Raw genomic sequence first — 23017 nt, 5'->3', positions numbered from 1 at the left:
TTGGCCTTCACCACTCTGGATAACCGGGACTCTACTGTAATATACTGTGCAAAGTTCTACACATTGTACATAAACCATGCTTGCATTATTTATTACCTGGCTGTCTGATCTTGCAAAATGGACTTTCTGTGCCATGTCAGATGCGGCTTGTTTAGACAGACTAGCAACCTATGAGCCTTCTAAACTCCACCCTCTATTCCATCACCACCCACATGAGGAAGTTATGTAAGGCCCGGTTCACATTAGCGAACCCGGAACGCTCCGTACACAGCGGATGGTGAATGGATACATTGTTAATCAATGTATCCATTCACACTCGTGCAACCGTCCAGATCCGATCCGTGAACGCAGCTCCGGGACGATCTGGCTTTTTTCCAACTTGCTCCATTTTTGCCGTCCGTCCCCGTGCGGCTGCGGACCCAGGCCGGATCCTGACCCGAACATGCGGCCATGCTGTGCAATGAGAAACGGATGTTTCTCATCACACTGGCAATAGGACTGGATGCTTCCAGCACCGGTCCTATGCCACTTGGGGAGCCCGGAATACACGCCGGTATCCCCCATGCTTGCGGTGCCTTTCTGGCACTGCAATGTATCTAGTTCCGGCTACTTTATTGTAGCCGGAACTGATACATTCCGGATCCGCAACTTGTGGCCACCACAAAGACCCGTACGGTCTCTTTGCAGCCCCGGACACTTGCGGACTAGGATCGCAAGTGTGAACTGGGCCTAAGAGCTGAGAGGAGACACCAGCAAGTCTATCACACTGAACACAGAGCCGACCCCCCCCCCCCCCCCCTCTGTGCTGTTTAATCCAAAGTACAACAGCTCTTCAAAGTCATCAATTCATGTCTAGATTATCTTTGGTTAGTGTGTAATACAGAATTTACCCTTTCTGTATCCTTCCCAGTGTGTTCCTAAAGTTAAATAAAAAGAGCAGTGATAAGTCATTTATAGTGCATTTTGACCCTGGGGCAAGTCTATATCTAATAAATGCGTATTATATTACACATTTTAGCAATAGTTGTACTTTAATATTTAAAGCGGAATGAAACTCAGAACTACCCGTATATTTCGGCGTATAAGACGACTGGGCGTATAAGACGGCCCCCCAACTTTCACAGTTAAAATATAAAGTTTGGGATATACTCGCCATATAAGACTACCCCTCTTCCAACGCACACCAAATGAAAATAAAAAAAGCATCATATACTGGTGCTATGTATGAACAGATTCTGGTGCTGTACTGTATGTGGTACCCAGTATATAACAGTATATGGGCGATTGACTGTTTGGATTGATCAACTCTCCCTGAGTGGATTGGTCAGCTCACCTGGTCTGTTTATCAGAGCGGTATAGAAGAATAGATTGTGCTGTGCCCATAAAACATGCCTCTTTCACCCCTCTGCCCCGCCCTTATATCCTATTTACCTCCTTCTCTGCCTCTCAGATCTTACACATGTGCGCCTGCAACGCTTCACTACAGTCCTCAGCGGCGAGATCTGAGAGGCGGTAACAGGATAGGGTGTATCACCCGGCATCAATGACACCTGGTGTATAAGACGACCCCTGACTTTTCAGAAGATTTTCAAGGGTTAAAAAGTAGTCTTATACGCAGGAATATACTGTACCTCTCTGCTCTAAAATATAAGCAATGTCATAATAACCTTTAAAGAAAAGCCTTTCTTTGTTACAACTTATAGAACTCCCACAGAGATCCTCCAGTGTTTACTTCCTGAATATTCCTGGGAGCACAGAAAGTGTTAACCTCCAGTGTTTAGATATTAGCACAGAACAACTCCACACCCTGGCACAGCCCACAGCCCTGATTTACACTTGCTGATAAGGGGTAATTAGTCAGTCTCAGCTCTCTAAACACACACAAAGTGAATTCTCAGCAACTATATGTGTTTTCCTTGTCTGCTGTGCAAAGGTTTAGGTCCGCTTTAACCTGCATGTAGAGACATTACTGACTCCCCCATACACATGAAAGATATGCATTACTACTGGGAGTGGTTGAAAATATTTTGGATTTATAATAAGAAAGTTCTCAATGCCAGGATACGACTGCAAGTGTGATTACACAACCGCTAGTTCACTAGCCTACAGTGCAATATGACTCGGACATGAGTTACAGAGCCGTGCCACTAGGCAGCACACAGTGCTTAAAGGAAATCTGAGGCAAACCTCAGGTGTAAAATCAAATAGCTACCCAAGAAGAGAGAAGACACTGGATCCTACACAAGCTTCCCATGCTGTCTTCCAGCCCTCCCCCGCTGCCCAGGCCATCCAGAACGCATTCCTCTTCCAACACGAGCACGGCCGTGCCTGCGCAGCAGCACTGAGCTGCTTGTGCACGAGCAGCTCCAGCTCACTGCGCAGACGTGGCTGTACTGGCACAGGTGTAGTACGGCCGCATTCATGTCTGAAAGAGCGCGGCCTCAACATTCACTCCGACAAGCCTCGTCATCATTATTCAGTGGGACTGCGCTGAGAAACGGGGACCTGAGGACAGCATAGGGAGCCTCTACAGGATCCAGAGGCTTCTCTCTTCTTAGGCGAGTGTGTGGTTCTGTTCCCAAGATTCACCTCAGGTACACTTTAATAAATCCAGACAAGGTCTAAGGGATCAATTATGATCTGTAACGATCTCTGGAAGGAAGATCCTCAATAAGTCAGGCCTCAGTGTGCTGCTCTCCCTCCTGTAACACAGCGCAGTATTCCAGGCTCTCACCTGCAGCTGTCTCTGAGCCTCGGCTCGGTGTTCTTTTTGCTGCCCCTCCAGCAGTGACACCACCTGCTGCAGCTCTTTCACCTGCTCCTGCAGCTTGGCGTTCCTGAGAAAAGAGGAGATGCATAAGTTGCATTATTTAACCTGTACAGTATATTCTTCTTCTTGCGATAATGCAGCACCTTTTTGTGCAGCAATCTGATTGGGCAAAGAGTGGTTCCCAAGCACTGTCAGGGCTCTCTGTCCCAACAAGTAAACATCACTATTTTTTTGGTTAGAGGTAGGGGAAGGGGGTGTTAATGTTTGACTTAAACTACAGTTTAGGGCTGAGGGAGAGCATTAGATGAATTCTGGAAACAGATAAGGACCAAGCATTGTTTAAAGGACAAATAACCTGAGAGGGATATGGAGGCTGCCATATTTATTTCCTTTTAAACAATGCACGTTGCCTGGCTGTTCTGTTGATGCTTTGCCTCTAATACTTTCAGTCATAGACCCTGAACAAGCATGTAGATCAGAGGTTTGACTTAAAATTAAATAGTGCCGCATTTATACTTACCTTGAGCTTCCTCAAGCCCCATTTGGGCCATGAGCTCCCTCGCCATCCTCCCGGGCTGCTCCATAGTTCCACAATCAGCTCTGGTAAATTGACCAGTCGTGCTTCTGAGCATGTGCAGCCTGGCTGTGCATGTGCCACCATCTCTGCGTCTATGTAGTAGTACTGCGCATGCGCAGAACTCTCCTGGCTGCGGGAGCATGATGGGGGCGCGCACACAACAGGGCATGCGCAGAACTCTCCTGGCTGCGGGAGCATGATGGGGGCGCGCACACAACAGGGCATGCGCAGAACTCTCCTGGCTGCGGGAGCATGATGGGGGCGCGCACACAACAGGGCATGCGCAGAACTCTCCTGGCTGCGGGAGCATGATGGGGACGCGCACACAACAGGGCATGCGCAGAACTCTCCTGGCTGCGGGAGCATGATGTGGGCGAGCACACAACAGGGCATGCGCAGAACTCTCCTGGCTGCGGGAGCATGATGGGGGCGAGCACACAACAGGGCATGTGCAGAACTCTCCAGGCTGCGGGAGCATGCTGGGGGCGCGCACACAACAGGGCATGTGCAGAACTCTCCTGGCTGCGGGAGCATGATGGGGGCGCGCACACAACAGGGCATGCGCAGAACTCTCCAGGCTGCGGGAGCATGATGGGGGCGCGCACACAACAGGGCATGTGCAGAACTCTCCTGGCTGCGGGAGCATGATGGGGGCGCGCACACAACAGGGCATGTGCAGAACTCTCCTGGCTGCGGGACCATGATGGGGGCGCGCACACAACAGGGCATGCACAGAACTCTCCTGGCTGCGGGAGCATGATGGGGGCGCGCACACAACAGGGCATGCGCAGAACTCTCCAGGCTGCGGGAGCATGATGGGGGCGCGCACACAACAGGGCATGTGCAGAACTCTCCTGGCTGCGGGAGCATGATGGGGGCGCGCACACAACAGGGCATGTGCAGAACTCTCCTGGCTGCGGGACCATGATGGGGGCGCGCACACAACAGGGCATGCACAGAACTCTCCTGGCTGCGGGAGCATGATGGGGGCGCGCACACAACAGGGCATGCGCAGAACTCTCCAGGCTGCGGGAGCATGATGGGGGCGCGCACACAACAGGGCATGCGCAGAACTCTCCAGGCTGCGGGAGCATGATGGGGGCGCGCACACAACAGGGCATGCGCAGAACTCTCCTGGCTGCGGGAGCATGATGGGGGCGCGCACACAACAGGGCATGCGCAGAACTCTCCAGGCTGCGGGAGCATGATGGGGGCACGCACACAACAGGGCATGCGCAGAACTCTCCAGGCTGCGGAAGCATGATGGGGGCGCGCACACAACAGGGCATGCGCAGAACTCTCCAGGCTACGGGAGCATGATGGGGGCGCGCACACAACAGGGCATGCGCAGAACTCTCCTGGCTGCGGGAGCATGATGGGGGCGCGCACACAACAGGGCATGCACAGAACTCTCCTGGCTGCGGGAGCATGATGGGGGCGCGCACACAACAGGGCATGCGCAGAACTCTCCTGGCTGCGGGAGCATGATGGGGGCGCGCACACAACAGGGCATGCGCAGAACTCTCCTGGCTGCGGGAGCATGATGGGGGCGCGCACACAACAGGGCATGCGCAGAACTCTCCTGGCTGCGGGAGCATGATGGGGGCACGCACACAACAGGGCATGCGCAGAACTCTCCTGGCTGCGGGAGCATGATGGGGGCGCGCACACAACAGGGCATGCGCAGAACTCTCCAGGCTGCGGGAGCATGATGGGGGCCCGCACACAACAGGGCATGTGCAGAACTCTCCTGGCTGCGGGAGCATGATGGGGGCGCGCACACAACAGGGCATGTGCAGAACTCTCCTGGCTGCGGGAGCATAATGGGGGCGCGCACACAACAGGGCATGCGCAGAACTCTCCAGGCTGCGGGAGCATGATGGGGGCGCGCACACAACAGGGCATGCGCAGAACTCTCCAGGCTGCGGGAGCATGATGGGGGCGCGCACACAACAGGGCATGCGCAGAACTCTCCTGGCTGCGGGAGCATGATGGGGGCGGGCACACAACAGGGCATGTGCAGAACTCTCCAGGCTGCGGGAGCATGATGGGCGCACACAACAGGGCATGTGTTGAACAGTGCAATGGCTAAATTACCGGAGTTGACCGTGGGACAACGGAGCAGCCGGGGGGGGGGGGGGGGGGGATAACGGTGAGTGTGCTTACGCCCACATGGGGCTGGAAGAAGCCCAAGGTAAGTATAAATGCTGCACTATTTAACATCTCAGGTTTCCTTCAAGTTTGACTGCATTTGCAGAATGCTTGTTTTAGGTGTGTGATTCAAGCACTACTGATGCACGAAAAATCAGCAGGACTGCCAGGAAACTGGAATTTTTTTTAAAGGAAATAAATATGGCAGCCTCCATATTCAGGTCAGTTGTCCTTTAAAGAGAAATTAAGTGTAAAAGGTATAATTTAAAAAAAGACCTGGCAGGTAAAGGGCCAGATTAAAAAAAAAGCACCATGGCACTTTTCTGCAAGGGGGCGGGGCCACACAGGATGTTGGCAAACTTGGGGCTCCGGGAGTGATTCAGAAGGAAAACACCTGGCGGGTAAACAAACTTTATATGAAAAGACAATCCATTGAATATCTAATTTACACTGAGGGTTTGTTCACACTAAGGGCGTTTTGGGGATTTTTTTTAAGCACCGGCGATTTTGACAATCGCCCTAAAAGCGCTTGTGCAATGATTCCCTATGAGAGTGTTCACATCTGAGCTGTTCGATTCCGATCTGCTCACCAAATCGTTGCCTGTACCATCTTTGGGGCGATTTGCTTCAATGCAAGGTATAGGGAAATCGCAAAACGCTTGAAAAAGCGCTTGGTATAGCGATTACCCCAGCGCTATTAAGAATAAATACATTATATTTAATCTTTTACGGGCCAAAGAGTTTACTTCCTGACTTGCATCAGAAAGTGAACAAACCGCTCTGCAAGAGAGCATATAAAACCGCTTAACAAAAAAAATATCGCAATGCGCAAGTTAGCGCCGAGAAGCACTAAATGTAATTGCGCACAAAATTGCAAAACGCTGGTGCCAGTTCAACTACACCCAATACTCAACAAGGCAAATTCTGAAAGCAATCATGTGGATTGGTGTACCCACTAGGGAATGAACTCTGATAAATCCTTTGTGTAGCTGTGCTGGCCTGCAGTAGGCGGCTATCCATACAGACTGAAATCCCCTAGAGGCTGCTACTTCCTGTTAGCAAAGTAGGGTCTTCAAAACTCACCAATTCCAGTGAAACACAAAGTACCACATCCTCATTTGGGCACAGTTTCTAATATAATGCTGAGATTCTGAGAAATATGGAATCTATCCTTTCTACTCTGTGCGTCACATCTCATTGACTCAGCAGGTGTTGCAAGCAGAGAAGAAAGCACGTTCTAATCAAAAGGTAAGGATGGGTAGTATTAGATCAGATAGATGTACACCCCGATCGGGGCGCAACACAGTCAGCAAATGTGCCAACGTATCTAAAAACAGGAATAAATTCTAAGTGTTGCAAAAATACAAAATTTCCCATACAAATGTACACAGTTTATATATTCACTTATCGATCTAATGGGTATTAGAATCTACATTTTTTATTTTGGGGCTGTGTGCTGTAATGACATGTTGCTAGTCTCTGTTGCTATGAAATGTGGAAGGAGGGGAGGACAAGGATGCAGCACACAATGAAGCTGTGGGAGGGGTAATGTGGGGAACAATGGCCTTAACCAAAGCAATTCGATACTCCAAATCTTTCAGCAACACATCTGGGTATAAAAAGCTCTTCACTTTCTAAGCCCCTTTCTTACTGCTCACAGCAGTAAAGTAATTTGTGCGATTGATTTAGATAGACATTAAAGGAGGATATTTTTACAATATTCATTTGTTTGCCCATTGTAAAATCTTTCCTCTTCCGGATTTACATTTTGAAATGTATCACTGCTGGTGACATCTTTGGTTCTGCCAGGTGATCTGTATGGAATGTTCAATTACTGAGAGGTAGCTATTGCTTGCTTGGCAGCTGGAAACAGCGGTTATTTCCCACAATGTTACAAGGTTCACAGACAGCAAACTGTCAGGACCATGGTCATGACATCACACTGTGGGAGGGGTTTCACCACAATATCAGCCATACGGAGGTTTCTGATGATCTAGTCGAGAAAAGGTAGAGATTTCTCATGGGAAAGGTTGTATCAGCTACTGACTGGGATGAAGGTCAATCCTGGGTTAAAGTTCCTCTAGCAGGGGAATTATGAAGCCAAGATATTGTGGTTGAGCATACTTTCCCTGATCCCGGATATTCGGGTTTCATTCATTTCCGCAATACCAGATATTCGGGTTGTACTGCTTTGTCCAAGAATAGATTTTTAATGTCTACTTCTTTCCTTGTTACAAGATTTTAGGGTTACACCACTTCCCTGGTTTTCCAGAAGCAAGCGATCAGATTGATTTCATTTTGCAGTAAAAATAGTAAAGACAGTCGTTGAATAATTGGATGCCACAGTCATTTTCTCCTGGACTTTGTACAGACCGGTCACCAGATAGAAAATCCTGTGTGCTATACTCACAAGCGCTCTGCTGCCTGCAGCTTCTCCTGAAGATCCTGTTCCTTTTTCACGTACCTGGAAGGGACAGATTGTGAAATTTGTAACCAGATAAAAGTCATGAGGACTTTATGTGAATCCTACAAAAAAAAAAAAAAACCTATCTTGCATCCTATGCAGTAATGCCTAATACACTGTCAATTCTGAGGCTGACCTTGAAGTTGATCGATCAATCATTCTGATGGAAATAGCATACCAACATACATTAGTGGCTAGATAGTGTACTGGTTAAATGGATCCTGAAGTGAGAGGGATATGGAGGCTGCCATATGTATTTCCAGTTGCCTGGCATCCTGCTGATCTCTTTGGCTGCAGTAGTGTCTGATTCACACACCTGAAACAAGCTAATCTTGTCAGATTTTTGTTAGAATCACCTGATCTGCATGCTTGTTCAGGGTCTATGGTTAAAAGTATTACAGGCAGAGGATCAGCAGGACAGCCAGGCAACTGGTATTGTTTAAAAATAAATGAATATGGAAGCCTCCATATACCTCTCTCACTTCACTGCTACTGCTTACTGAGCGCCCACTAGTGGCTGCAGCTCTGGCACTGAGTCCGCCAGGAGAAAAGCACAATATAAATGTTCTGTGTCTTGTCTACATACACATGTGTGATTATTAGTTCCAGGCATACTGTGTCAACAGATTGTTCAGACATGCACACGGCATAATGTGTATGGCTAATCATTATTAAAGAGAACCCGAGGTGGGTTTGAAGAATATTATCTGCATACAGAGGCTGGATCTGCCTATACAGCCCAGCCTCTGTTGCTATCCCAAACCCCCCTAAGGTCCCCCTGCACTCTGCAATCCCTCAAAAATCACAGCCACGCTGCTGACAAACAGCTTGTCAGAGATGGCTGTGTTTATCTCTATAGTGTCAGTCTGCTGCTCTCCCCGCCTCCTGCAGAACTCCAGTCCCCGCCTGCATCCCTTCCCTCCCTGCTTGAAGGGAAGGGACGGGGGCAGGGGCCGGAGCTATGCAGGAGGCGGGGGAGCAGCTGAGACTGACACTACAGATGTAAACACAGCCTCACAGCACGGCTGTGATTTATGAGGGATTGCAGAGTGCAGGGGGACCTTAGTGGGGTTTGGGATCGCAACAGAGGCTGGGCTGTATAGGCAGATCCAGCCTCTGTATGCAGATAACATTCTTTAAACACACCTCGGGTTCTCTTTAACCAACATATCCCTTCACTCAACCGATCATCATTGGTTAGTTCCAATTCTAAAAATAAATTAATATTCCGTAGTGCTAGTGTAGGCTATATATTTAAGGACACCTAAATTCACCTTATGTACTTTTATCAAATGTCTCATATTCATTCACTAGAGCCTCTTTGAGCCTCTCTAGGGGTGGCCAATAACATCCACAACAAAAAGTGATTCCATGGAGCTTCTAGTGAATGGATAGAAGAGCCTTCAAGAGCCTCTTAGAGGCACTCATATTTGTTCACTAGAGCCTCTTGGAGGCTCTCATATACATTCACTAGAAGCCACACTGCACTATTTTTGTTGTGGGTGTTCTTGACCTGAGGAAGCTGGTAAAGCCCGCAAAACGCATTGTCGTACCCTGTTTTTTGCACAATTCATTTTTTCCTATGCTCAAAAGTCATATTGACAACTATTCTTCAGGAGAGGTAAGCCATCTACTACATCTCCTTTTTTAAAATGGATTTTAACTGTTTTATACATTTTTGGGCACCTCCACCTTCAATTTCACTGTTCACACCTCTGCTGGGAGGCTGTTGTTTTTTTTTCTGAAGTCCTCCTAGGGAACCTTCTTTAGAACCAGGAGGGTGGCAGAGAGGATCCTTAACACTGGAGCGGAGGTGGGAATCCCTCCGTATGCCATATTAATGGTAGCATTTAGTTGCAACCAGGAAAGCCTGAGTAAGCTTCTTTAATCTGACTTATACTGTGACATATTGCACTATTGGCTCCTGTGTTTTCACTTTTGTCTTTTTCCGGTCCTTGGATTCTCCCAGTCCTTCCGCATGCCAGTTGTATGCAATTTGGAACAAGGAACAATCACATGTAGAAGGGAGAGCATTTGCTACACACAATCTTCAGGCTAGTCAGAATTATTGACATTTTACTGATCTCCTCAGCTGCTAAGTTTAATACTTGAGTTTTAGGGAAGCTGTAAATGAAAGGTGGTTTCCCAAGCAGTGTTCTTGCTATAGCAGTGGCTGGATAGTAACTAGTAAGGAAGCAGTTCATGTCGGCGTGCGGTGCCTGTCACATCAGCAATGCTAGGCTTTGCGCCCCGTGTAATGGTAATTCTGGGCTCTGGTGGTTGCCAGACCCCAAATTACATCTCCCTCTGAGCTGCAAATCGGAGGGGGAATAGTATTTAACGCTGCCGGGGAGTTTAGCGGCAGCAGGGAGAGAGGTCATTTGGCTCACCCTGTGCCGAACTTTCCGGTGCCCAGATGAGATGCACTCAGATAGTACTACATTGATAATACTGGTTAAGGGCTCTGCCTCTGGCGCAGGAGACCAGGGTTCAGATCTGGGCTCTTCAGGTTTAGTAAGCCAGCACCTATTCAGCAAGGAGTACTTGGGCTAGACTCCAAAACACTGCTACTGCTTATAGAGTGTGCCCTAGTGGCTGCAACTCTGGCTCCTGGAGTCCGCCAGGAGAAAAGGGAGATATAAATGTTGTGTCTTGTCTATATGAGAGACTTGCTGCTGTATGGTACACACACACACACACACCAGGGAGGAACTCACCTGTCGCCCCCACCTTGCTGTATGGTACACACACACGTACACACACACACACACACACACACACACACACACACACACACACACACAGAACTCACCTGTCGCCCCCACCTTGCAGCACTTCTGTTTCTGGTACAGCCATGCGAACTTCAGACTCCTCCTGCCAACAGGAAATAAGTCAGTAAATATAAATAAGCAAGGGATCTGCCCAACAGCCTTTAGCCCGCGAATCCCTCACCCTCATTCTGACCCCGTTAGCAGCTGGAGAGCCGAGTAGTCCGTTCCTTTCCTGCTTCAGTTTCAGATTTTCCTCCTTCAGTAGCTGCAGCTCTTTTAACACGTTATCCTGCAGAGATAGATACAGACAGGAAGCAGCCTTTTATAGTAACGGAAAGCAACGCTCCAGCAGCCCAAATCAATTAAGTTGAAGCGCCACAACTTGTGAAAAATTGTATCTTTTCTTGGCAATCAAGAATTTGTTCTAAATTTCACAGGAAATCAGATTCAGGAGTGCCCAGATAAGTTAAAGAGTACCTGAAATCAGAAAGTAGCGTAAATTCCACCATTTGCATAAAACAAGATGGCAGACAGAAAATGCAGATGGCAGTTCACGCCACTTAATTTTATCCCCACCATGTTCTAAATACCTGAATAACTGTTTTAGGCTCGGATCACACTGCAACGCAAAATGGACACTTTTTGCCCAGATTGGAATGCAGTGTTCTCCCCGGGCTTTTTTAGTCGGGCGCTCCACCCTGCTAATTTTGGTGAGCACCCGGCTGTCATTGGCTCGCCTCCTCATCCTCCTCCTATACTGTAAGCAGAGTTGTACTAGGGCTGTGGAGTCGGTACAAAAATCGTCCGACTCCAACTCCGAAGTTTCTGAAACCACGACTCCAACTCCGACTCCAGGTACCCAAAATTGCTCCGACTCCGACACCTTAGTCTAATACTTAACGGGGCTGTGGATTTTGTACAAAAATCACGCGACTCTGACTCCCGACTCCTCAGTTTCTGAAACCACGACTCAGACTCCAACTCCGACTCCCCAAAATTGCCCCAACTCCAACTCCACAGCCCTGCCTGCATTCCCCCCACCCCCTCGCAGCTACTTTTTCATGCCACCTGGCTGGAAAAAAAAATTTTTAATTGTTGTTTACAACCCTCAGATAAGTCTTAGCAGAATAAGGAGTGAATTTTAGGAATGTTACCGATCAACAGTGTGTTTGGCTGTTTGGGACAAAAGTGATGCATTGTGGGACACCTCATAAGGACCAGTCCAGCAAAAAAAGTAAGTAGTTCAAATCTGACAGAACCGAAAGGTTTTGCACTAGTCCATCTCCTCATGGGAGATTCTCAGGGTTTGGCATTTTAACTGCCAAAATAGTAAGATACCAGCTAGCTCCTCTACTCACTTGCACACTACGTTGTCAGATTATAATGGTGCCCATACATGGTCCAATTTTTTTATTCAATCTTACCCTTTCTATGTAATATACAGGAACTGCCTAAATTATCCTTTCAGTTATTCACTTAATTTACCCTTACAAAAATTATACCATGTATGGGCACCAGGGCTGTGGAGTCAAGAGTTGGAGTCGGGGCAATTTTGGGCAACCAGAGTCAGAGTCGTTGACTTCATAAACTGAGGAGTCAAAGTCGGGAGTCGGATGATTTTTGTACAAAATGCACAGCCCTGTTAAATATTAGGCTAAGGAGTCGGAGTTGAGGAGTCGGAGCCATTCTGGGTACCCGGAGTCGGAGTTTCATAAACTGAGGAGTCGGAAGATTTTTGTCCTCACTCCACAGCCCTGATGGGCACCATTAGCATTTGACGTTGAGGATATGCTTTGGAAAATAAAGAAAACCCAGAGTCTCCCCCATGAGTAGATGGACCAGCCCAAAACCTGTCGGTTTTGCCAGATTTTAACTGCTCACTTTTTTTTCGCTGGAGTGGTCCTTTAAGAAGGCACATTTTTGTTTAACTGAAGAACAGTTTAACCTACTGCAGTCACAAACATTTTGAAAGGAAAAACAAAACGAAAAAACAAAACGAAAAAACAAAAACATTTACCGTACACAATTGAAATAAGGTTACACACCATTTTAATTAGGACAATTTTTAATGAAATGAAGTTGTCCTGCATTTATTGGAGATTCGTTCTTGCTGTGGATGGTTGGATAGGACTGCAGTGCATTACAGACTCCAATATACTAATACTTTAGCTGTTCTTGCAGTGCTTTGATATATTTCCAAGCTGACAAGTGAACGTTTTTTGCCACCTAATACATTTTTTTTCTTTTGGAAAAGTACAGTCTAGTTTCCAGGATCCCCTTTGTACTCCAATACTCATCACCTTTAGTAAATCAACCCCGGTGGGATTCATCATAGTCAGTGCGTGATCAGAAACATTGCGTAGGATAAGGGCGAGCGCACACTTGGGTGCAATAGGGAGCGTTTCCAGATGTTTTAAACGCATTTTAAACTGACAGCCCATGCTAATGTGGTCTTACATTTAAATGTGTTTATTGCACGTGGGGAAAAAATTGCTTACATGCAAGCTTTTCCCAGACACCACAGCCCCCATGGCCCTTATTCAATTCACTTTTTTTCCTAGGTGATATTTTCACAACTTATCTATAAAATGCATTTTAAGGCACTAGCAAGCAAGATCATTCCCAGAATAATTTTGATAGGACTTTTTCACTTACTTTTTGCTTTTTTTCAGTGCTGAAAAATAATTTTCAACAGAAGATGAAAAATTCTCTCTCAGGAGAAAAGGTAAATTGAATTAGGGTTTATGTGCGGTTTTACATAGCAGCTAAGAAAAACTATAGATGTTCTTGGTAGTAAAATCGCGCACGGTATGAAGAAAAACACTGCAGGAAACTGTTCCACATTTTCACACACCTCAAGTGTGTGCCCAGGCGTAATCAGAGGCGCCTGGGGTGTGTGATTAACCAGAGGCAATACGTGAGATTAACCAGAGGCACCCAGCGTGGGATTAACCAGAGGCACCCAGTGTGGGATTTACCAGAGGCACCCAGCGTGGGATTTACCAGAGGCACCCAGCGTGGGATTTACCAGAGGCACCCAGCGTGGGATTTACCAGAGGCACCCAGCGTGGGATTTACCAGAGGCACCCAGCGTGGGATTAACCAGAGGCACCCAGCGTGGGATTAACCAGAGGCACCCAGCGTGGGATTAACCAGAGGCACCGCATGGGATTAACCAGAGGCACCGCATGGGATTAACCAGAGGCACCGCATGGGATTAACCAGAGGCACCGCATGGGATTAACCAGAGGCACCGCATGGGATTAACCAGAGGCACCGCATGGGATTAACCAGAGGCACCGCATGGGATTAACCAGAGGCACCGCATGGGATTAACCAGAGGCACCGCATGGGATTTACCAGAGGCACCGCATGGGATTTACCAGAGGCACCCAGCGTGGGATTTACCAGAGGCACCCAGCGTGGGATTAACCAGAGGCACCGCATGGGATTAACCAGAGGCACCGCATGGGATTAACCAGAGGAAGGGCATAATCAAAAACACTGCGTGGGATTAGTCAGAGGCACTGCATAATCAGAAGCACGGCATTATGTGGAATTGTATGGAGGGATCACTTCTGGAAAAGACAGGAGCTCTCACCTGCTCAGCTCGGGGAAGCCCCTGGTGATGTGCTGCCTCTCTGATGGTCTCGCATATACTGGGGGTCAGCGTGTCACAGGAGGACATAGAGCTCCCAGGGCTGTTAGCCTAATAACACACAGCACAGCAGTCAAGCGAAGGCCATGCACAGGAGTCAGGCAGAGGACAGAATGCTGCAGGGATGCCAGAGCGACAGAAAGATGCATGTGTGGCCTACAGAAATCATTCCTGCATGAAAGAGGTGCAAGAATGCCTCATCTGTGTAACCTCAGATTAAGGCCCACAAACAGGGACAGAAAAAGCCCGAAGAGCGAAGTAAAAAATGGATATTAAAAACGGCCGGTAAAAAGGGGTATCCTGTCATTTCTATTAATTAATGTACCGTGGAATTTGTGTACAAGGGAAAATACACTGAAGAAAGCAGCATGCAAAGCATTAAAGCTGCAGCTTCAGCTCAGGATGCAGATATCTCATATATGAATAAACAGCCGAGAACAGGTAAAAAGGAAGATAAGCAAAAGAAAAAAAAAAGTTTTTAGGCAAAAAATAAATACTCAAAAAGGCACAAATGACGGAAACCAGACAGTAGGTTGTATTGCCTGCACATACTTCATTTAGTGGCTGGCCGCCTCATCTTCAGCACCCAGACTGGCAAGTAATAAGACATGAGACCCCTGTTGTCTGTGACCTTCTCTATCCCAGAATGCTCTGGGGTGCTTTGCCATTAGGACGCATGTCAAGGATTTTCTTATGCTGCATCCTCAACTCCCTCAAACCCTCCCCAAATATCCATGTCTCCCCGCTGCAAGAATCAGGCTTCCAGCTGTCCAAATGCTGCCCAAAAAGCTCCCCAAAGGAAGTGCAGAGAATTACATTACACGTCTCCGGACACCCTCATATCTATAGAGACTGTTGTTCAGCTGGTCCTTTTACTGCCTAATGAGGCTTGGGGGTGGGCAGATGGGACAGAGAGGCATGTTCTCTGCCTCATGATATGCCTCTGCCCCCCCCCTCTTCTCTGCCCCCCCACCGCTACGCTATGACCCCGAAGATTAGCAACAATATTTGTCGCCATCTCTGAGGTAAACACAGGGGAGAGGCATTCCTACAGGGTTTCCAGAGCAGCTCTCTCTCCCTGGCCACGCCCCCTGCACGCTGGATGAGAGACGCAGAGTCTCTCCCTGCAGCGTCATGACCCAGAGGTCACAAAAGTGAAAGCGGGCCAGTGCAGCCCACAGGAGTGGTGGTTTTTGCGGCTACCTGGTCCGCTCAGCCCCCGGGATCAGGTAGCCTATTTTTTTTTTTTTTTTTTTTTTTTTTTTATGAGCCCACCTCGGGCTCTCTTTAACCCGAGAGGGGTGTCAGGTCCAATTTCCCCACCTGCAATTACATTGGTTGCCTTAGTGGTAACCCACCTTTGTGAGAACCTTTTCACTTACGGTATATAAAACCAATAATACATTCGCTGTTCTAACATACTGCACTATTTGGGCTCTCGATTTCTTCTCTTTTTCCACTACTGAGGTAACTTTTTTCCACAAGGTTAGGACGTGCTTTAAAACCAGTAAAGTAAAGTGGAACCATTCTGCATCACTTTAAGGATAACTGTAGTGAGAGGGATATGGAGGCTGCCATATTGAAACAATACCAGTTGCCTGGAAGTCCTACTGCTCCTCTGCCTGTAACACTTTTAGCCATAGACCCTGAACAAGCATGCAACAGAACAGGAGTTTGTGACATTATTGTCAGATCTGACAAGATTAGCAGCATGCTTGTTTCTGGTGTTATTCAGACACTACTGCAGCCAAATAGACCAGCAAGGCTACCAGGCAACTGGTATTGTTTAAAAGGAAATACATATGGCAGCCTCCACATCCCTCTCACTTCAGTTGTCCTTTAGGATAAAGTTCAATTCTAGGTTGGAGTTTCTCTTTAATCAGTAGCTGATAACCCCTTTTACATGAGAAATATAATGATTTTCTCAAACAGACCATCAGGGGGCGCTGTATGACTGATTTTGTGCTGAAACCCCTCCCACAAGAAGCTCTGAGTACCGCTGTACTCTGGGCAAACTGCCACAATGTAACAATGTTCACAGACAGGAATTAGCTGTTTACAGCTGTCTGTAACAGCCAAAACAGCTAGGAGCAGCTACATAACCTGCCCACAGTAAAAATGTCACCGTGTAATAAATGTCAGAATGTGAATCTGGGAGAGGAAAGATTTTACAATGGGCAAACACTGACTAAATCATTTATCCATAATTATTGTAAAAAATGAAGCACTTTTTTACTACATTATTTTCACTGGAGTTCCTCTTTAAATAATAGCCATGCACTACACCTGCAATCGGACCACCAAAGTCTTTTGAAAAGATGTAAGAGGTCATTGAATATTTATCTATCCAGAATCATCTAAATAAATGTAATAGGTATGTCAGATGTACAGCATAATAATGGGAGTACATTGTCATACCTCTTCATGCAGTTTTGCCCGGAGTCTCTGGTCACAGGTTGAGTCCTCTGCAGCAGGTCTATCAGCCATTTCTCGATTACCGGCTATCACCTCAGTAGGTGGCGCTACAGGCGGAGCCTCCAGAGAGTCCTGTGCGCTGCTCCGTCTCCCCACCAGATGAGCCTGCAGAGAGTCCCGTTCCCTGCTCAGTTTCTCCACCAGTTTCCTGGCCTCATTAAACTTGTATGCGATGAACTCCCGCTCCCTCCGCTGAACGTTCTGAAACTCCATCATCTCGCTGTGACTCTTCCGCAGCATGACGTTACTCTGATCCAGAGCCACTGGCGGAGGAGAGAAGACGACTGTCAGATGTGATCTTAAAAGAGTAACTGCAGTTACATAAATGGGACAGCACATTTTTCAGTAGTGTCAGGCTGGAATCCAGTACCCCATCATTACATGCAATTATTTTCTGTAGCTACAACCAAGAAGTTTTGAATCAGGATACCATTTATTGGCTAACTTAAAAGAAAAGTAGTAAGCTTTTAGCTATGATGCCTTCCTGTATACTGGATACAGGAATCAGTCTGACGAAGGCTTCATAGCCGAAAGCTTATTGATTTTCTTCTAAGTTGGCCAATAGTTTTCTTGCCTGAGGAAAAGGAGGATTGGACCTCCGGAAATATAATAAAACCTGTTATCATTACACGGCAGCCACCTATCTTAGAAGCATGCATTTGTGCAGCATATTTCACTTACAGGGCCGGTTCTAGACTTTTGCCGTCTGAGGCAAACTTGTGAGATGTCGCTTCTCTCCCCCCCCCCCCCCCCCCCCCCCCGTAGTATAATAACCCCCCAGAATAGGTAGCTGGCAGGAAGGGGGGCAGCAGTTTCTTTATAGCTCTCCATTCAAACAGCGCTGCCTGTCAGCCCTCACTGCCACAGTCTGTAGTGCAGCTGCATGTAGCAGAATAAGCACACAGACCAGGCAGATATTGACAGAGGTGTACCAGCGGATCCTTGTTTTATCTAGGAAAGAGGAGGATCAGCTAAATTGCCAAGCCCAGTCCCCGGCTAGAGGGACAAAAGCTCTGCTGCTGGACAAACCTATATAGGCTTGCCAGCTACTACACAAGGTAAGATTATTCCAGCTTTACTTGATCTGATATATACTGCTCCCTGAGTGCGCTGTATTTTCTGTCTTCCATTCCAGATTGAATGACCACTGCAGTGGACTTTAAAGGGCAGGACCCATTTTTTAATTGAGATTCTAACCACATTGAAAGCTCCACTGCTCACTCCTTCTGTTCACAGAACTTCTTCACTACACTATCTCAGCCAATAAATAGTATCATACCGATTCAAAACTTCTTGCTTTTACTGATGGCAATCACGATACAATACTCTACTGTTTCTGTAGCTAGAAAGATTTAACCACTTCTGAAAATGAATGCATATAAAATATTTAGTGCTAGTCTACTTTAGGGGACCCAGCAGGAAACCTCATAGAGAAATTCAGCTAATGTGATTTGATGGACGGCACCCTCTCAAATAGGTTGTAGTAAACTACGCCCACACTATTTGGCCAATCACAACTTTTTGTGCTGCAAGAGGGAACTGCGATTGGAGAGCCGTTTGCTTTGAGGTTTCCTGCTGGGTTCTCTAAAAGTAGATTAGCGCCAAATGCTTAGATCAACACACAGTACCCCAAATCCACAGTGTCAGCAAGAATATTTACTATTGTATATATTACAAGTATAACAGCTTGGAAGATTGTGGCACTCTGCATTCTCTACTTCCTGCAATTGTCCAATAAGTACTGTACGTAAGTCCTTTATTGTTTATAGAAAATATAAGTGCTTGCACCCCCTACCATAACTTCTCATACCATAATACCTTGCATTGCACTTCACAATGCCACAGAGAATCTGACGCTAGCTTGCAGGTCGGAATAAAGTGGGAGAAGAAATGTAATGGTTAAAAGGTACATACACACGTCTGATTTTTCCAAACGACCGGTCGTTCAGGCGTCAAATCGGGCGTGTGTACAAATGGTCGTACGGCTGATAAGGCTTGTTTTCAGTCAAAATTAGCCTCATCGGCCGAACGACCTTTTGTACACACACCCGATTTGACGTCCAAACGACCGGTCGTTTGGAAAAATCAGGTGTGTAGGTGTGTGCGTAGGTGTGTGCGTAGGTGTGTGTAGGTGTGGGTAGGTAGGTGTGTGTAGGTAGGTGTGTGTAGGTGTGTGTGTGAAGGTACAGTACAACAGGAGGCTGAGGTTTGCAATAATGCAGAGGTCTACCTTCAGAAGACACAGAGGACCAGGCTACAAGAGTATGAATAGCATGATGGTGGAACATAACCCGAATATGCTGAAAATTATGTGTGTGGTTTGATGGAGTGAAAAAGAGGGCAGGACAACAACAAGTCTCAGTCTAGTTGGGAAAGACTTTGATTTCAGCCATGGCAGCTACCATACCTATTTAAGCGCTGGAGCTTGGTCACTCGTGGCCTAGGTCACTTGTGCCATTTAATTCCGAAGTGCCATTTATTACAAAGTGCTTTACAACTTACCAAGAATTTACCAAGAATTGTAGTACGGCTATATCTACAAGCTGCTTCTTGCATCACCTAACCTGCATTATTTTCATCTTCCTCATCAGGTACGCTTGCTACTCCCTTGCAAAAGTCTGCTGTACAATCTGTGACTGCAATCCTTATCTGCATGTTTTAATTGGTACGCTTGCTGCATACATTGCTACTAAGATGGTTTAATATAAATTTAAGTAGTTCAGCAGTGTTAGTAAATTCCCATATTACATTTGGGAATCCTTGGTGTTCCGGCCCAGTGAGCAATAATTATTTATTGCAGCAGGCCTGGTTTTTGGTAGCCACTCCCATCCTCAGCTGAACAGTTTTCCCAATTTCTAATTGAGAATCACTTCCAATTCAGCCATGGCAGCTACCATACCTATTTAAGCGCTGGAGCTTGGTCACTCGTGGCCTAGGTCACTTGTGCCATTTAATTCCGAAGTGCCATTTATTACAAAATTACAACTTACCAAGAATTCACCCAGGAATTCAAACAGGATTCAACAGCCACAGGACTCTGCTGGAAACAACTACTCTGCATCCACAACTGCCTCCAATGCTGTTGCTAAAAATGCCACTGCTGGACATATGTTGCACGGCCAAGTAGACTCTGCTTCTTTACACAGGTTTGCTTGCACTAACTGCATACTCATTTAAACTGTTTAGTGGTTGGAAACTTCCTGGTTATAATCAGAGACCATTACCATGTTTACTGCACTTTTTCTTATGTTCTGCCTGTCTGCAAACATCTACAAGTTGCATTGCAATATGCATCCTCCCAGTGTACCACACTCCATATTCATTTCACCTGCTCTGCTTTCCTCACCTTACTCAGCTTCTCATGAACTGTTAGCTCTCCTGAAATTTCTCTCTCCCTCCAGCAGCTCAAAAACCTCACAAACATTTAAATCCCATTCACATTTGCTTACTCCCTCCCTCCTACTCTTACTTGCAGCTGGTGATATATCACCCAATCCTGGGCCACAGCCTACTGCCAGACAAACATCCCCTGCTGACCTGCTTCATACACTTCAGAGCCCTCTGTCCACAAATAACCTCAACACCCATCCTCGCTCCAACCTTATTTCCATCCATCCCACCCACAAACACATGCTCCCCCTCCCCTGCGGTCTCTGGAATGCCAGATCCGTCCGCAACAAACAGACAGCAGTCCACGACCTCTTCCTCTCCAAATCCCTCACCATCCTCGCACTCACTGAGACATGGCTCACCCCTTCTGACTCTGCCGCAGAGGCTGACCTCTCCTACGGGGGGCTTCACCTCAGTCACACCCTAGACCAGACAACAGGACCGGGGGAGGGGTGGGTCTGCTCCTCTCCCCATCCTGCACATTCCGTGTCCTCACCCCACCTACCTCTCTACAATTCACATCATTTGAGGCCCACACCATCCGCCTCTACCACCCCCTCCCTGCCATTGTTGCGGTCTTATACCGCCCTCCGGGCTCCACCCCACAATTTCTCGATGACCTTGCCTCCTGGCTCCCTCACATCCTCTCCTCTGACCTCCCCACCATCATCCTAGGGGATTTCAATATTCCCATCGATGAAGCCCAGAGCTCCGCTGTGACCCGCTACTCACCATTGCCAACTCACTTGGACTAGTACAACACGCCAACACCCCCACTCACACTGCAGGTCACACTCTCGACCTTATATTCACTAAATCCACCACCATTGCAGACCTTGACATCGCACCCTTTCCACCCTCAGACCATCACCTTCAACCTCCTCACGGAAGGCACCTCCAAATTAGCCACCCACCCAGTCGATGGCAGCGAGACCTACGCAAGCTCAACCCTAGTGTCCTTGCTGACTCCCTCCATACCCTCTCCTCCACTCTCCCCACCCTAACCTGTCCTAATCTTGCTGGTGCTCAGTATCGCCAAACTCTCTCATCAGCCCTAGAGAAAGCTGCTCCACCAATATTTCGCCGCAACCGACCCCCTAGCCCCCAGCTCTGGCGCACTACCCATACTCGCAACCTCCAGAGGAAAACATGCGCCGCTGAACGGAAATGTAGAAAAACTAGACTTAACCAGGATTTCCTACAGTACAAGACCAACCGGCTGCAGTTCCACACTGCCCTCGCTCATGCGAAGCAGGAATACTTTACCAAGCTCATAGGAGCACAAGCTTCCAACCCCCGGCGTCTTTTTGCCACTTTCAACTCCCTGCTTAAACCCACCCCCCGTTTCCTCCCTCTCTGCCACAAATTTAGCCACCCACTTCACCAACAAAATTGTCTCCATCCGCCAGGAAATATCCAATCTCCAATCTTCACCTCCCACCCCCTCCCAACCAGCTCCTTCTCCACCCTATCCTCCTCTTACATCCTTCACTCCTACTACCACAGAGGAAGTCAACCACCTACTGCAGACTTCCCATACCACTACTTCCCCCCCCTTGACCCCATCCCTTCTGATTTACTCCAGCTTCACTTCACGGAATTGGCCCCAGTCCTCACTACCCTGTTCAACCTCTCCCTATCCACAGGCACCTTCCCCTCAGACTTCAAGCAGGCCACTGTACTACCCCTGCTCAAGAAACCCTCCCTCGACCACTCGCTACCCTCTAACTACCGTCCTCCCTCCTCCTTTTTGCCTCAAAACTCCTTGAGCGTCTGGTTCACAAACGCCTGACCCAGTACCTCAATGCCAACTCACTGCTAGACCCACTCCAATCTGGATTTCGGCCTGCCCACTCAACCGAAATTGCTCTTACCAAAGTGGTCAACGACCTTGCCTTAGCTAAAGCTGAAGGTAAATACTCCATTCTCCTCCTCCTTGACCTGTCAGCAGCTTTTGACACAGTAGATCATCCCCTACTCCTCCAGTCCCTCCAGTCCTTGGGCATTCACGATCTCGCCCTGTCCTGGCTTTCATCCTACCTCTCCAACCGCTCCTTCACGACCGCCTTCAATGAGTCCTTGTCCACCCCCAACCACCTCTCGGTGGGAGTCCCCTAAGGTTCGGTCCTTGGTCCCCTACTGTTCTCCCTATTCACATCCTCCATGGGTTTTAACTATCATCTGTATGCAGATGACACCCAGATCTACCTCCACACCCCTGACATATCCACCACTACCATGGACAAGGTCTCCTCCTGCCTATCAGCCATCTCCTCCTGGATGTCCGCTAGGTTCCTGAAACTAAATCTAGGCAAAACCGAATTTATGATCTTCCCACCCCGGCCATCCACGAACCTCCCAGATGCGCATGTCACTGTTAACCACACTACCATTCGCCCTACCTCTCAAGCCCGCTGTCTGGGTGTCACCCTGGACTCCACACCCTCCTTCACTCCCCACATCCAAAACCTCACAAAGTCCTGCAACTTCCACCTTCGTAACATCTGTAAGATTCGCCCTTTCCTGACCTCTGCCACCACCAAACTCCTCATCCATGCCCTCATAATTTCCCGCCTTGACTACTGCAATGCCCTGCTGTCTGGTCTCCCTATGACCCGAACAGCCCCACTGCAGTCCATCATGAATGCGGCAGCCAGAATTATTCACTGCTCCCATCGCTCCACCACGGCAGATCCCCTCCTAGAATCCCTTCACTGGCTTCCTATCCAGTCCAGAATCAGATTCAAGATACTGTGTCTGA

General features: G+C 47.8%; 1 protein-coding gene across 3 annotated transcripts in view; it reads right to left on the bottom strand.

Moving 5' to 3' along the window:
- Positions 1 to 23017, bottom strand: part of IKBKG (inhibitor of nuclear factor kappa B kinase regulatory subunit gamma) — a 73079-nt gene that overhangs the window by 24680 nt on the left and 25382 nt on the right. The window contains exons 4-9 of one of the 3 annotated variants that reach the window (XM_068248393.1): positions 16810 to 17129; positions 14335 to 14442; positions 10915 to 11022; positions 10775 to 10836; positions 7909 to 7962; positions 2735 to 2837 (exon numbers count right to left, since the gene is read on the bottom strand). In XM_068248393.1, the coding sequence (XP_068104494.1) occupies positions 2735 to 2837; positions 7909 to 7962; positions 10775 to 10836; positions 10915 to 11022; positions 14335 to 14442; positions 16810 to 17129 (755 nt within the window). The remainder of the gene's footprint in view (positions 1 to 2734; positions 2838 to 7908; positions 7963 to 10774; positions 10837 to 10914; positions 11023 to 14334; positions 14443 to 16809; positions 17130 to 23017) is intronic. The other 2 variants (XM_068248394.1, XM_068248395.1) reach the window with 2 other exon arrangements.

The sequence above is a fragment of the Hyperolius riggenbachi genome, chromosome 8, assembly GCF_040937935.1.
Source record: "Hyperolius riggenbachi isolate aHypRig1 chromosome 8, aHypRig1.pri, whole genome shotgun sequence".
Taxonomy (NCBI): domain Eukaryota; kingdom Metazoa; phylum Chordata; class Amphibia; order Anura; family Hyperoliidae; genus Hyperolius; species Hyperolius riggenbachi.
Note: the sequence above shows the minus strand (reverse complement) of the source record. Positions and strands in the feature narration are given on the sequence as shown.